Source organism: Streptopelia decaocto (genome assembly GCF_964273445.1).
Source record: "Streptopelia decaocto genome assembly, chromosome: 1".
Lineage (NCBI taxonomy): Eukaryota > Metazoa > Chordata > Aves > Columbiformes > Columbidae > Streptopelia > Streptopelia decaocto.
This window is the reverse complement of record NC_138663.1, coordinates 15448395-15460976: the sequence shown is the minus strand read 5'-3', so window position 1 is coordinate 15460976 and position 12582 is coordinate 15448395. Positions and strand designations below refer to the sequence as shown.

Sequence of the window (12582 nt, the reverse complement as noted above, 5' to 3'; positions counted from 1 at the left end):
ATTTCTTCACACTTGTAGTGCAATACATTTTGTAACCTTGTGATATTTTTTTGCCAGAAAACTGTCTGTTCAGTACAGCTTGCCCTCCCTACCACTCTTTCAGGGAGCATAAATAAATTATTCATTTTTTTCTCTCTTTAAAGAAACGGAATACAAGATCCTGAGCATAGTAAAGTCAGTGGTGGCTCGGAGTGCTCACCGGAGAAGCACTGCATGTTAGAGGCTCAAGCCTAAGCAGAAAGTGTCTGAGTATATTAACACAACCCCAGAGAAAAGGCAGTCCAAGGCTGAAGTTCATGTGAGGAAACCGGTGGATGTCATAAGCTGTGAAACTGCGGTTTCTCTAACTGATGGGTTGTAGCAAAATGCTCTCTCTGGCCCTTTACTACTTTTTAGAAATATGTTGATTTATCTTGTTTTGCTCCAGGTATTCTGCAAAACCAAAATGAATATTGCAGAAACTGAGCAATCACTAAATATGTACAATCTTTCATGTTGTCTACACAGTGAAAACAGAAAGTCTGGGCAATCAGTATTTCCAGGAGGTTCCAGGTTTTTTTCTTCTCTTCCCAGGTAGGTAGAAATTAAATGAAGATAAATATAACCTTCAGATTGCTAGAATGAACATAGAGACCTGGATCATTAGAAAGTCAGCTTCTGTCTTTCCTAACTGGACAACTGTCCTTTGGTCCTCAGACATGACCATGGCAGCGTGGTTAAACTTTGCACGTTCTGCAAACTCAGTGGTGTAGCCAGTGTTGTCAACTTCTTATTTTTACCCAGACACACAACCGTACATCTCTTTCTCACATTTGAGAACATACCGTGTATTATGAAATACACAAAAAAATCAATCAGTTTAGCTTCAGGTCTCTTATCCCTCCACCATACAAAGCTCAATTATGCCCTGCAGACACTGTGGTTGCCATTGTTCCTGTGTTAGTGCAGAGGCTCTGGTTTGAATCAGTTCTCACCACGTTGGGTGGAGCAGTAACACTGATTAAATTACAAATGTTATTCTAGACAAATGGCAGTCTAATCTTCACACTATGCCATAACATCACAAATTCTCCATTGGACAAACACCACTAGAAGAAACCATTTAGAATTACTTCTGAATCCTGAAATATATTTATTGGAAATATTTCACTCTCCTTCCTGTAAAAGCCAAATGCATTCATTATCTGGAACTCTATTTGCCAAGCTGAGCCCGAGGGCACTGTAATGAAGTGGAGGAAATTTGGTTTGGGAGGCAAAGAAAATAATTTGTGCTTCCTTGATTTAAAAGAAAAAGAAACCCAGCTGTTTGTATGTTTGGGAGCCTTGATGTGTGGGCAAAGCCCATGTGATCCAGTCTAGTATTCATGTCAGCTCCCTTTTTGCACTTCATGTCACACTCCACAGCCATCACTTAACTGGCTGTAGAGGGTTATTTGAGTTGCACACAAATTGTGCCATGGACACACCCTGCATAGCTCAGAGGTTATTAATGCAAAGTTTATTGGCTCAGGTGCAGCTCTACACAAGGTTAAACAACTTTCAGCATTGGTTCAGATCTGGAAGCAGTTTAGCCATTTTTACACATTCTGGAACATGAAGGACAAGCTCTGGACCACAGTAGAAAACCAGGAAGACAAGGAAGGGCAACACCGGCACCTTTAACTTCACAGAGACACGTTTGATTCAGCAAACTCCTGCTTGGGAAGGTCTTTCTTGATCTGGGCTCGTGCTAGGGAGATGCATTCAAATATCCATGTACAGCACTTACTTGCCATCCAGCTCATGAGGAATCTCAAGCACTGAAAAAATGCAGAGCAGATCCACCTGTGTGGCTCTGTGTGGTGGGAGCCTCTGGACTCAGCCAAAGCTGGTAAACTGTGCTGGATCCACAGTGACCATGCAGAACCAGTTGGGCACCTCTGTAACACTGGGAACTTCAGGTGTCCTGCGGCGTTCATCCATGTGACAGCATTTTCAAATTATCTCAGCTTCACATTGCTTTGGAGAATGAAGCAATTGAACTTCTGTTACCCCTTGAAGAACATGCAAAAACCTCAGTACTGGTTATGTAACGCATGCCAAGACACAAAAATTTACGTGCTCTAATACAAAGCCATGATCATAAACTGAAATTCACCTCTCCCAAAAATCAAGGCAAGAAGCCTCACAGCATGTCCGGAAAGCTTGTAATCCAACTCCCAGCAGAAATACATGCATTGACTTCCAAAGGTGAGACTTAATGTTGAGATACAGTTTTGAAGAAGGTATAAAGAATAACTGCCTTGCTGTGACTCACAGAAGCGCAAAACCCGACAAACATTTGAAGGTCAGCTGTGCTGGGGTGTGAATCTTATTGACCCAGGTTCTGCAGTCATATAAACACCTCTTGGTAGCTGGAGTTCAAAAAAGAGATGCTGTGCCATGGGCTGAACATGAATTTCAGTAGGCAGACCTTCAAGCAGGATTTCAACAGAATATCATGGGTTTATATATACATACACACACATGCACAGACGAAAGATTTAAATATCAAATTACATATAATCTAGCGTGACTGCTTATCGGAAGAATCTGCCATCTCCTGTAAACAGAATCTTGCACTGGATTTAACCTTGTCCTATATACTGCATAAATAAATCAATTTGTCTTATTTTTCATATATATTATAGTCAGTTTTTTATACAGCCTGCATAATACATAGTTTTTAAAGATTATTTTGAGTTACGATTTAATCAGACTTCTACATAGGCCTTTGGATAAACTTCAGGACAGAAATAGTAGGCCTGCTTCACTCACTGAAAATGATTTAAAATGATGCGTCTGGAATTTTTCTATTCACTTCTATGCAAAATAATCTACCTTTCCATGACTCCTTGTGATTGCGATGCTATTTAACAAGACTATTGATGGGCACTGTTTAGCAACGAGAATTAAATTCTTGAGCCCACTAAAATCCACTTAGATGATATTAACCAATTATGCACTGATTAACTCCGGAGCCCTACTCAGGTGTCCAAGGTGAAAGAACGCTGTGAGGACACAGAGCAAACACTGAGATGCCGCGGAATGGTGCAGGATGGGAAGCTTTACTAAGGATAAAAGGAGATTTAGGAGACTTAGACTTGAAAAAATGTCTTCAGGCTCCACTGTTTTCCTCATAATTCCACAGTGAAGACCGGTACACACCGAGGTGGAGAGTGTCAGAGGTCTGATAAACTCCAGCAATACCAACCTGGCCATCGGGCACCAAGGGACTTGTTGCCAATCATCAAAAGCTTAAACACCACCACAAGTACTAGTTGCCCCAAACCTGAAGCATAAAGGAGCTAAAATTCTATTCTTTAGCCAGCATATTTGAACAGAAAAATAACAGTATTAAGAGATAATGTTAACATTTAATCTGTCAATATGCCCTGGAATTATCACCAAGATAAGGGGAACACGGGGGATTGGTTCAGGCTCAGAATTATTGACCAAAAGAACCAGAAACTCTTCAGGGGGAAAAATTCATTTTCTGTGTGTAACCACGGCATGTGCAGAAATTTCATTTGCACAGATCTGCTGTGCCACTGTGATGGGGGTCTCATGGCTAGATGAAATAAATATCAAGTTTTGCAATAGTGATTGAGGAAGGGATGTAATGTAATACCCATGTTAATCTGGTGGTCCTTTTATGGCTCCTAAGACATCAACCTGAGGACATATTTGTAGAATTACTTTCCTCCAAATAGAGCAGCAGACACTATTATAGGCTTTATATATATAAAATGCTGACTGGACACTTCTGTTACGCAGAAGATCATTTATTATCAGAAACTCCTGGGGAACATGTCCCTGGATTAATACAAACTTATTAAAGCCACCATTTGAGGTTTGTTTATTAAAAATATCTAAAATGAGTACCTCTAAAAATCTCTCACATGCCAGCGGAAAATGTTAGAAGATAATTATTGAAGAACTCTGACTCTATCAGTAGGCTACATTGTATCAGAAACAATTTAGCTGAACTTGTATTTAAACTGATGAACACGATTTCTGAAAAGTTAAGCCCCACATTACAAATCCTCATTTCAGTAAGTCAGATGAACAGTCCAAAGTCGGTTTCACAGATAATAGATGACAAACACAGCACAAGAATAGTGTTTGAGATTCCTAGGATTATTTCTCTTCTGCCATTGTAACTATACAACACTAACTACACACCCACCTTCTACTGCTGCAAAGTTGTATTTAATTTTTTTCCAAACTTAAAATATATTCTCTTCACCAGCAAACTGTGATTTAATATAGTTCTGTTTAGCATAATAACATTTTCTATTAATACTCTGCCGTGTCCTAACTTTACAATATTTCATTAGAGATAGAGCTTTAGATATGTTCATATGAGCTAAATTAAACCATTATTCAAGTTCTGGCACATTGTAAGATACAAGAAAGAGCGAGCAGGAGGAGGAGCAGGAAGATGCTGACAATTAAAAATTCTGTCTGACCAAATCAGCATTAATTATTCTATTGAAGGCCTGAAGATGTATCAGCAGAATTCTGTAGCAAGAATTGTAATTTAGAAAAAAAAAAGCCCTGTAGTATTTCTCTGACTTTTCTAATTTCTTGCAATAGTTAAGATAAAAGACTGATCCGATTACATCATTTTTTTTCTTTTTACTAATCATCCACATATTAAAACAGACTTAAAAAAAAAAAAAAAAAGAAGATCTGTCCTTTGTGGCAGAGAAGTTTCACCATGAAAAGCAGAGAGATAAAGGATGTGGTAAGGGGGGAAATTCTGATGTAAACACCACCACAGAATAAAACAAGAGAGATTTGTATATAAAAATCATTTCAAATTATCCTGTACTCATGTTTTTGCACTGATGGGACACTCCATGAAAAGAATCCTCAGAAGGAACTAAGGAGGCATAAAGTCCAGACATCTTCAGAAAAAACATTTTTTATTTATGAAGAATGTGGAAAAAGGTAGCACAACTTTCTAGACTATCACATAAACAGTACTTTAAATTTTGCCAGTGGAAGAGAGCAGACTGGGATAGCTCTTGTCCTGGTTTTGGCTGGCAGCGTGTTAATTTTCTTCCTAGTGGCTGGTATAGTGCTGCAATTTGAATGTTGAGGATACACTGATGTCTGGGTTGTTGTCAAGCAATGTTTATACCAAGTCAAGGACTTTTCAGCCAGTGGGCTGGGGGTGCGCAATGAGCTGGGAGGGGGCACAGCCAGGACAGCTGACCCCAACTGGCCAAAGGGATACTCCACACCATGGGATGTCATGCTCAGTATATATTTTTGGGGAAGATGGCAGAAGGGAGACGTCGGAGTGATGGCGTTTGTCTTCCTGAGAAACTGTCACATGTAATAGAGCTCTGTTGACCTGGAGATGGCTGAACCGCCTGCCCATGGGAAGGAGTGAATTAATTCCTTGTTCTGCTTTGTTTGTGCACGTGCCTTTTGCTTTACCTATTAAACCGTCTTAATCTCAACCCATGACTTTTCTCAATTTTACCCTTCTGATCCTCTCCCCCATCCCAGCGTGGGGGAGTGAGTGACTGGCTGTGTGATTCTGAGTTGCTGGCTGGGGTTAAACCATGACAGCTGTGCAGCAACAAACACGACAAGGACATAAGTGAAAGAGCTACAGAGAGCCCTGAGAAATAAAATGGAAATTTCAACTGTTTTTGCTGTAATGGTTGAAGTAACGGTAACTTCATGTCCATGGGACTGAACAAGAGCAAGTGGAAGACATAAGACAAGAAGAGTTAGTTGCAAGTTCATGGTGCGTAATAGCAATAATAACACTTACCATTGCTACTCCCAGATTTTTTACAAAAGAGCACACAGGTAAGCTAGCAGAGGGAAGCCTACAGAAAACTGGTAACACATCTTAATGTTTCCAACTGCTTCAGTGACTTTTTCCTGCTCCATGGGAACCCTTTTACTCCTGAGAAAGCTGATGAAAGTAGTTTCATCTAGCTTGGTTATTGTTAGTAACTGTCAGTGTTTACCTTTTTTTAAAAACAGGAAGTAAATAGCTTAATAGTAAGTAGTCACAATTAAACAAAAGAACTGGTGCTTCTCTCCACTAAATGGCACAACACAAGAGCATATTGAAGTCAACAGTGGCACACAAGCATAAATGAAAGAATGTAGCTCACAGTGCAATTATGGATCAACCAGGATCAATGCAAAACCAAGTGCAAAATAACTGGATCCCATTGCTGATCTTATTCTTCACAATTTTCTTGGTTATTCACATTTCTATGAAAATCTGACTGGTGAAAATGATATTTTCTGAATAATCTTAATAAACAGTTCCTAGCTATACAATTTGGAGGTTGGATTTGTATGACATCAAATGTCAACCTAAGTGTTAATTCATCAACAGTTTTACAGAAACGGCTAATTAAGCAGCTTTTTAATGCAATACACATCAGTAGTATGGTCAATATTTAATGTTATTATGTTTCCCTACATGTGTGTACTAAAGAGCAAGAAGATCATTTTCTCATAATGGAAGAGCCATGATTGTGGTGGAAACCATTTGCTACTTGCTCCAAAAGAAGTGTTTCCGGTTGTCACAGAACAACTCAGACAATAGCTGAATGTGATTTAAAAACATCAAGTGTTTACACAAAAGACCAATTATGAGTATAAAACAAAGCTTCTGGAAGGCATATGTATCTTTACATGTTATTTCAGAACAATACCTACTTAAAAGATTAAGGGAGTGGAGCACCTCCCTTATGAAGAAAGGCTGAGGGAGCTGGGTCTCTTTAGTTTGGAGGAGACTGAGGGGTGACCTTATTAATGCTTATAAATATATAAAGGGTGAGTGCCACGAGGATGGAGCCAGGCTCTTCTCGGTGGCAAACAATGATAGGACAAGGGGTAATGGGATCAAGCTGAACACAAGAGGTTCCACTTAAATTTGAGAAAAAACTTATTCTCAGTAAGGGTGACAGAGCCTGGAACAGGCTGCCCAGGGAGGTTGTGGAGTCTCCTTCTCTGGAGACATTCAAAACCCGCCTGGACCTGTTCCTGTGCGACCTCACCTAGGTGTTCCTGCTCCAGCAGGGGGATTGGACTGGATGATCTTTTGAGGTCCCTTCCAATACCAAACATACTGTGATACTGTGTGAAGGCCAGGAAGTACTATTCTGTAAAAAAGTATATTTTTCTTCCCCTGGAGCTCCTGGTCTGAACCGTGGAGGCAGAGATGGAGGTTTCAGTGCTCTGGAAGGCCGGGCAGCCCTTTCCCGCAGGGCAGTCCCAGCACCGCGACCACAGGAGGCCTGACCGGAGCAGCAGCTCCCACACTGGGTTGTCACCGTTCTCCACCCAAAAACTGCAGCTCTTTTTCAAGTGCTCACACGTGATACTTTCCAAAGTTGTCCTGCTCGTTATTCCATCTCTTTCCCCAACTACGTGTGCCTGCTCTGTTCGCCTCCTCCTCACGTACCCCAAGGGCCCGCCCCAGGCCCAGACATGGTGTAGTCAGTGACCTGTGCAGTCCGGGGTCGGCGTCACTGCTGGGGACCCGTCCCCTGCACCGACCCGCACTCGCGGGCTTTGAGGTCCCGGGGAGGACCCGTCACCCCGCGGGGCCGGCACTGCCAGGCTGCACAGCCGCCTCTCGCAGCCCGCCCTGCCCTCCCTTCGGTTGTTCGCCACCGGGGCGGCTGCCGGCACCTTCCCCCCGAGGCAACGCCCACAGCCCCGCCGGCTGACCCAGCCCGCTGCGGCACGGGGCTCCTCACGGCCTGAGGGAGCGGGGAGCCGGCCTCCCCGCCCCGGTCACCGGCAGAGCAGCTGACCCGAGACAGGCCGGGCCCACACCAGCCCCCGCAGGGGCTGTGGCCGCCGCCCGCTCCTTCCCGTAACAGCCGCCCCGAGGCAGAATCGAAACCGGTACCGCCGCGCATGGGCACGGCGCCGCCAGCCCCGCCGGCCGCGCTCTCCCTGCCCGCTCGGCCCAGCACCCTGCCCACCCCGCGCCGCGCCGCTGGCCAATAGCGACAGAGCGCTCACGGGCCGCGCAGCAACGTCACAGAAGCGGCCCCGCCCCTCCTGCCCTCCGCCCGGAATCCAATGAAAGAGAACGTGCAGCACGGGGCTCGTCCCCGCCTCCCGTGACGTCACAACCACCGCCTTCCTTCCCCTGCACCGACCAGGAAGCGGGACCTATCAGAGCCTGCCTGGCGCCCTTGCCCCGCCCCACCCGCGGAGTGACCTCACGGCCCCTCCCTCGGCGGCGGAAACCTGCGGCCAATCAGCGGTGCAGAAAGCCGCGCGAGGTCTCCGCCCCCCGGCCCTAATCCCCTTGTCCCCGCCCCCTCCCCGTCCCCCCTTTCTCCTCTCCCCCCCGACACCGAGCGCCTGGCGGCGGCAGCGGCGCAGCCCAGTTGTGTCCGTGCCGGCGGCGGCGCCTCCTCGGGCTCGGCGACATGGAGTGCGCTGCGGCCGGGGCCGAGTTCAACATCCTTCTCGCCACCGACTCCTACAAGGTGGGCGCGGGCACGGCAGGCGGGCGGGGGTCACCTCTGCGGGCGCCCTGGCTCCGCCGCACCGGACCCGCCGGGCCTGGCACCGGGGCGCTCCATCCGCGGGGCGCCGAGCCAGGCCGGCCCCGCCGCCAGGGGCTCCCTTCCGCTGCCCGCCTGCCCGGGGCTGGGAGGCCCCCCCCATGAGGCGCCTGGCCTCGGGGCGGCGCGAGCGGGGGCCTGGCCGGGGCTGCCCCCTCAGCCCCGAGCCGCGGAGGGGGCGGCCGAGCCCGCTCTCTCGCCGGGTGCCCGGGGCTGCGCTGCCGGGAGGGCACCGGCGGCTGCTGGGCGAGAAAAGAAAGTGAAAGCGGGCGGGGTGGGCGCCGCCGTCCCGCCGCCTCGCGGGCGCGGAGCGGGGCGGGCAGGGCGCGAGGGGCGGCCATGGCGGGCTCGCTGGAGGCGGGAGCACCGCCGAGCATCCTCTGGCCCGCGGCGGCCGCCGGGCTGCCCGCCCCCCCTCGCCGGGGACGGGAGCGGGCGCACGTGTTGCCTCGGCAGGGGGGCGGGCAGCGAGCGGAGCGGGTGCCAGGCTTTCCCGTCTCTCGTTTCTCCCGCTTTGCTCAGCGCGGGAGGCGACACCGTGCCGGGCGCTGCCTGCGGTTTCCCGTTTGCCTGTGATGCGGGGTGCTCCGAGGAACCGGCTCGCTCGACATACGCTTTTTTCTAGCACTCTGCTTAGTTTCTGGTCATCGCGGTGTCAAATTTTTTAGACAAGGTGCTTCAAAGTAGGGACTCACACTTCACAATCCTCCCTTCGTTCCATGAAATAGAGTTGTTTGATAGCCATGGACAAGTACAGGCACACTGCCTGCACTCTGATCCGGTGCTTTCTGACCCAGAAGCTCTTGACGTTGCCTCCCAGCATGAGTGATACCCAGGCCAAAGTCCCGCTTCTGCGCAGCTTTGCCTTAATATAAGAGTACGGTTTCTGGGCCCTGGGTAGAGCCAGCGTATGACTCCCCAAATCTGGTCATCCAGATGTGCCCAGACTTTCCTAGACTGTAAAACTTAACTGTTTTTCCTCAGGAGCTGCATTGCAATGTCAAAAAGGTTGTTGGTGCCCTAAACAAAACTACAGTAAAGGTCCTGATTATTATTATAAAGCATTTATTATGTTATAGTCCTGACCACTTGCATTGGCCTCAGGGGAAAGGGGAGGGTACTTCTATCTAGAAGAGTTGAAAAAAGCGAATAGGATGTTACAGCCTAGCCTTGTTACTGGCTAACTACCAAAGTACAAGCCTCAGTACTTGTTTCGATTGCTGACTTGTGCTGTTGTACCTTCCCCAGCTCCTCTGTGACATCATCATTATTATTATTATATGACTTTACATAAATATGCTCTTTTTGTACAGAAATTCTTAGCACTTATTGTTGCTCTGTTGTGGGAAGGTGTGTTAGAAGATGCTGATAAATCTTGGAGCAGCTCAGTCAGAGCACCCTAACGCTGCTATTGAGGGCTCATGAAACTGCTTTCATTAAGGGTATAATCTAGCTACAGTCCTCTTTAAGAACTCTGTTAAAGTGTTTGTTATCAAACTTATTCAAATATGGAAGATCCATGTTTTTCCATGTCTGAGACTAATCAAATTAAATACTGTAGGCCTGGGTTTAAACAGTATCTATTTTAAATCTAATGTGCACACTGAATTCACTGGATCTGCTTGAGGATCAGGGGTAGTGAGGAGCCCTGGGATGACAGATGACCAGTTTCGTTCTGTTCTGTTTGCTGTTTTATAGGAAGGATGATTTGGTAACATTCCAGGAGTGGTAGAAATCTTAAAGAGGTCAAGTGAAGGCCTGAGGGTTTTTTTCCAGTTTACAACTGCATTTGGATGAAGTTTTCTGTGGCAGCTAGAAGCATTTTGTATTATACTTAAAACAGTTGGAATTGTCTACTTTGCTGTATTAGAACTATCCAAATTGCATCTCTTCCTGTATGGTTTCTCCAAATTTTAGGAACTCTAGCATTTTTGAACAATGCTTAAACAAGTAGCTTCTTTTATCTTGTTAGGTAATGTGAGCAAACATCACTTATCTTCTCCCTGGATAATACTGTTGTTTCCTAATCAATGAAACACACTTAGTGAGAGCACTTTGAGTAACAAGTGCACTAAAATATCTGGTAGTTTACAACATCAAGCTTTTTACAGGAGTTACCAAACACTCTTACTAGCAATTTAAACAAAAGTGAGAATTGATCGTGTTAAATTTTTTTTTTAGACACTTCTGCTGTATCCACAGTTGTAGCATCTGTTTGTGTGCGGTCCTATCCATATATAATGTTCAGACTGAGGAAAAACATAATCAGTTCAGAAGCTTACTTGATGATCCTATTGCAGCAGACGGCGATCCATACAAACTAATATTGGTGACGACAGTCATGTGAAAATAAACAGCTCGGGGAAAAAAAATGTGCAAACCATCCTAAACAGTACAACCCTAGCTTAGGCAGCTGCCCATGAGTAAAAAGTTCTGGTATCTCAGGGTCATAACTGTCACAACTCATTAGTTTTGAGTGTTAGCTCCAGTGTCCCAGTTCTCTGTTGCTACAGTTGCAAGTTTGGGGTGGAGAGAAAATTGTATACTGGTTTAGCGTCTATAAAAATTCAGAAACAAGCAATATAAAACAAAGTAATTTGGTAGGAAAACATATGTCCGTTGACAGTTAATCCAGGCTGCCTTCTTTCTAAACTATCTTCCTGTCTGTGTGCATCATAGGACATTTCCTCTTAAGTCATAGAAGATTATCTAATGTTTGGTTTGAAAATCTTAAGAGCTGTTTTTGAAAAACGACTGAGGATCATGCTGATTCCTAGTATACTCAGTTTTTCTAGTTAGGGATAGTTCCCAGTGCGTGAATATCAGAGACTTGTTATACTTTGGACCTAGTACTAGCGTTTATTATGAACTGGGGCTTGCTGAATTGGACAAGTGCTCAAGGATTTTGAGGCCGGGCTTTGAATGTCCAGTTTATCTCTAACCCACATAACAAGATAAATGTGTTTACATCAGTTTGTTGTTTTTGTGGGGTTTTTTTTTTGTTTGTTTGTTTCTCCTTGTGTACTTTGTTGCATATTCTTAAGCTTCTCCAAATCCCCCACCAGTATAATTCCTCCTGTGTGCTGGGTATTATATATGCCATCTCTTCAGAGTCTGGGTGTGGGCATATGGTACGGTGTGTGTGCATCTTGCTGATAAATGACAGCAGTCTTTTTAATTCTTTGGATCGTAAGACTTTCAAGAGATTCATCAATGCGCCGTTATCTGAGGAACCTCTGTGTGTGAATGTCCAGTATAGCAGTGGTGCTTTTAATGGTGAAGTGTTCTGCTTGTGACTTGGTATTACTGAAAAAGGGAAGCGTTTGAAGTCAAAATCCTTGTTGCTAGAAAGCTGCAATGAGGGGATATCAGCAGGCTCCTCTAAGGTTGCTGTCTGTGCTGCATGATGTCTTACCCTTGTGGCTGTACCAAAAAGTCCCACCAATCTTGCCCTGCTCCTACAGTGAGGGTTCTCTTCACTCATTGTGCTTTCCAAGTGAAAGGCTCCATGCTCGTCGGTTTGTCTGATGTTATTGACACACCACCTCTCCATTTTCATTCTCTTTGATTCCCTATGCTCAGTTCATCCTATGTTTGTTTATTTCTACACGGGCAGGAAACCTTGCAGGGTGTATGTGGTCTGAAATGACATTGGGAGGATCAGCTTAGCAGAGCCGTGTTGTTCAGTCAGAAGATACCGGTGACTAGTGTCTACCAGGCCTAGGTTGGATGGACCATGAGCTGCAAGTGGACAAAAGCTATAAAAATGAGGGCTGAACTTTGTTTGCTGAAGTAATAATAGATGATTTTTGCTTTTACCAGTGAAATGTATTATTGTTCTACTGTGGGCTGTGTCCCTCCCAGCTTCTAGTGCAGCATCAGCTGCCTCACTGGCAGGGCAGCATGAGGAGCTGAAAAGTCCTTGACTTGGTGTAAACACTGCTCAGCAGTAACTAAAACATCACTGTGTTATCAACATGATTCTCATCCT

The 12582-nt window shown here is 45.5% G+C and overlaps 1 protein-coding gene across 1 annotated transcript in view; it reads left to right on the top strand.

Moving 5' to 3' along the window:
- The first annotated feature begins 8358 nt into the window (after nt 1–8358).
- NAMPT (nicotinamide phosphoribosyltransferase) overlaps nt 8359–12582 on the top strand; it is a 31159-nt gene continuing 26935 nt past the window's right edge. The window contains exon 1 of the mRNA XM_082075657.1: nt 8359–8513. Coding sequence (XP_081931783.1) covers nt 8454–8513 — 60 coding nt within the window. The 5' untranslated portion in view covers nt 8359–8453. The remainder of the gene's footprint in view (nt 8514–12582) is intronic.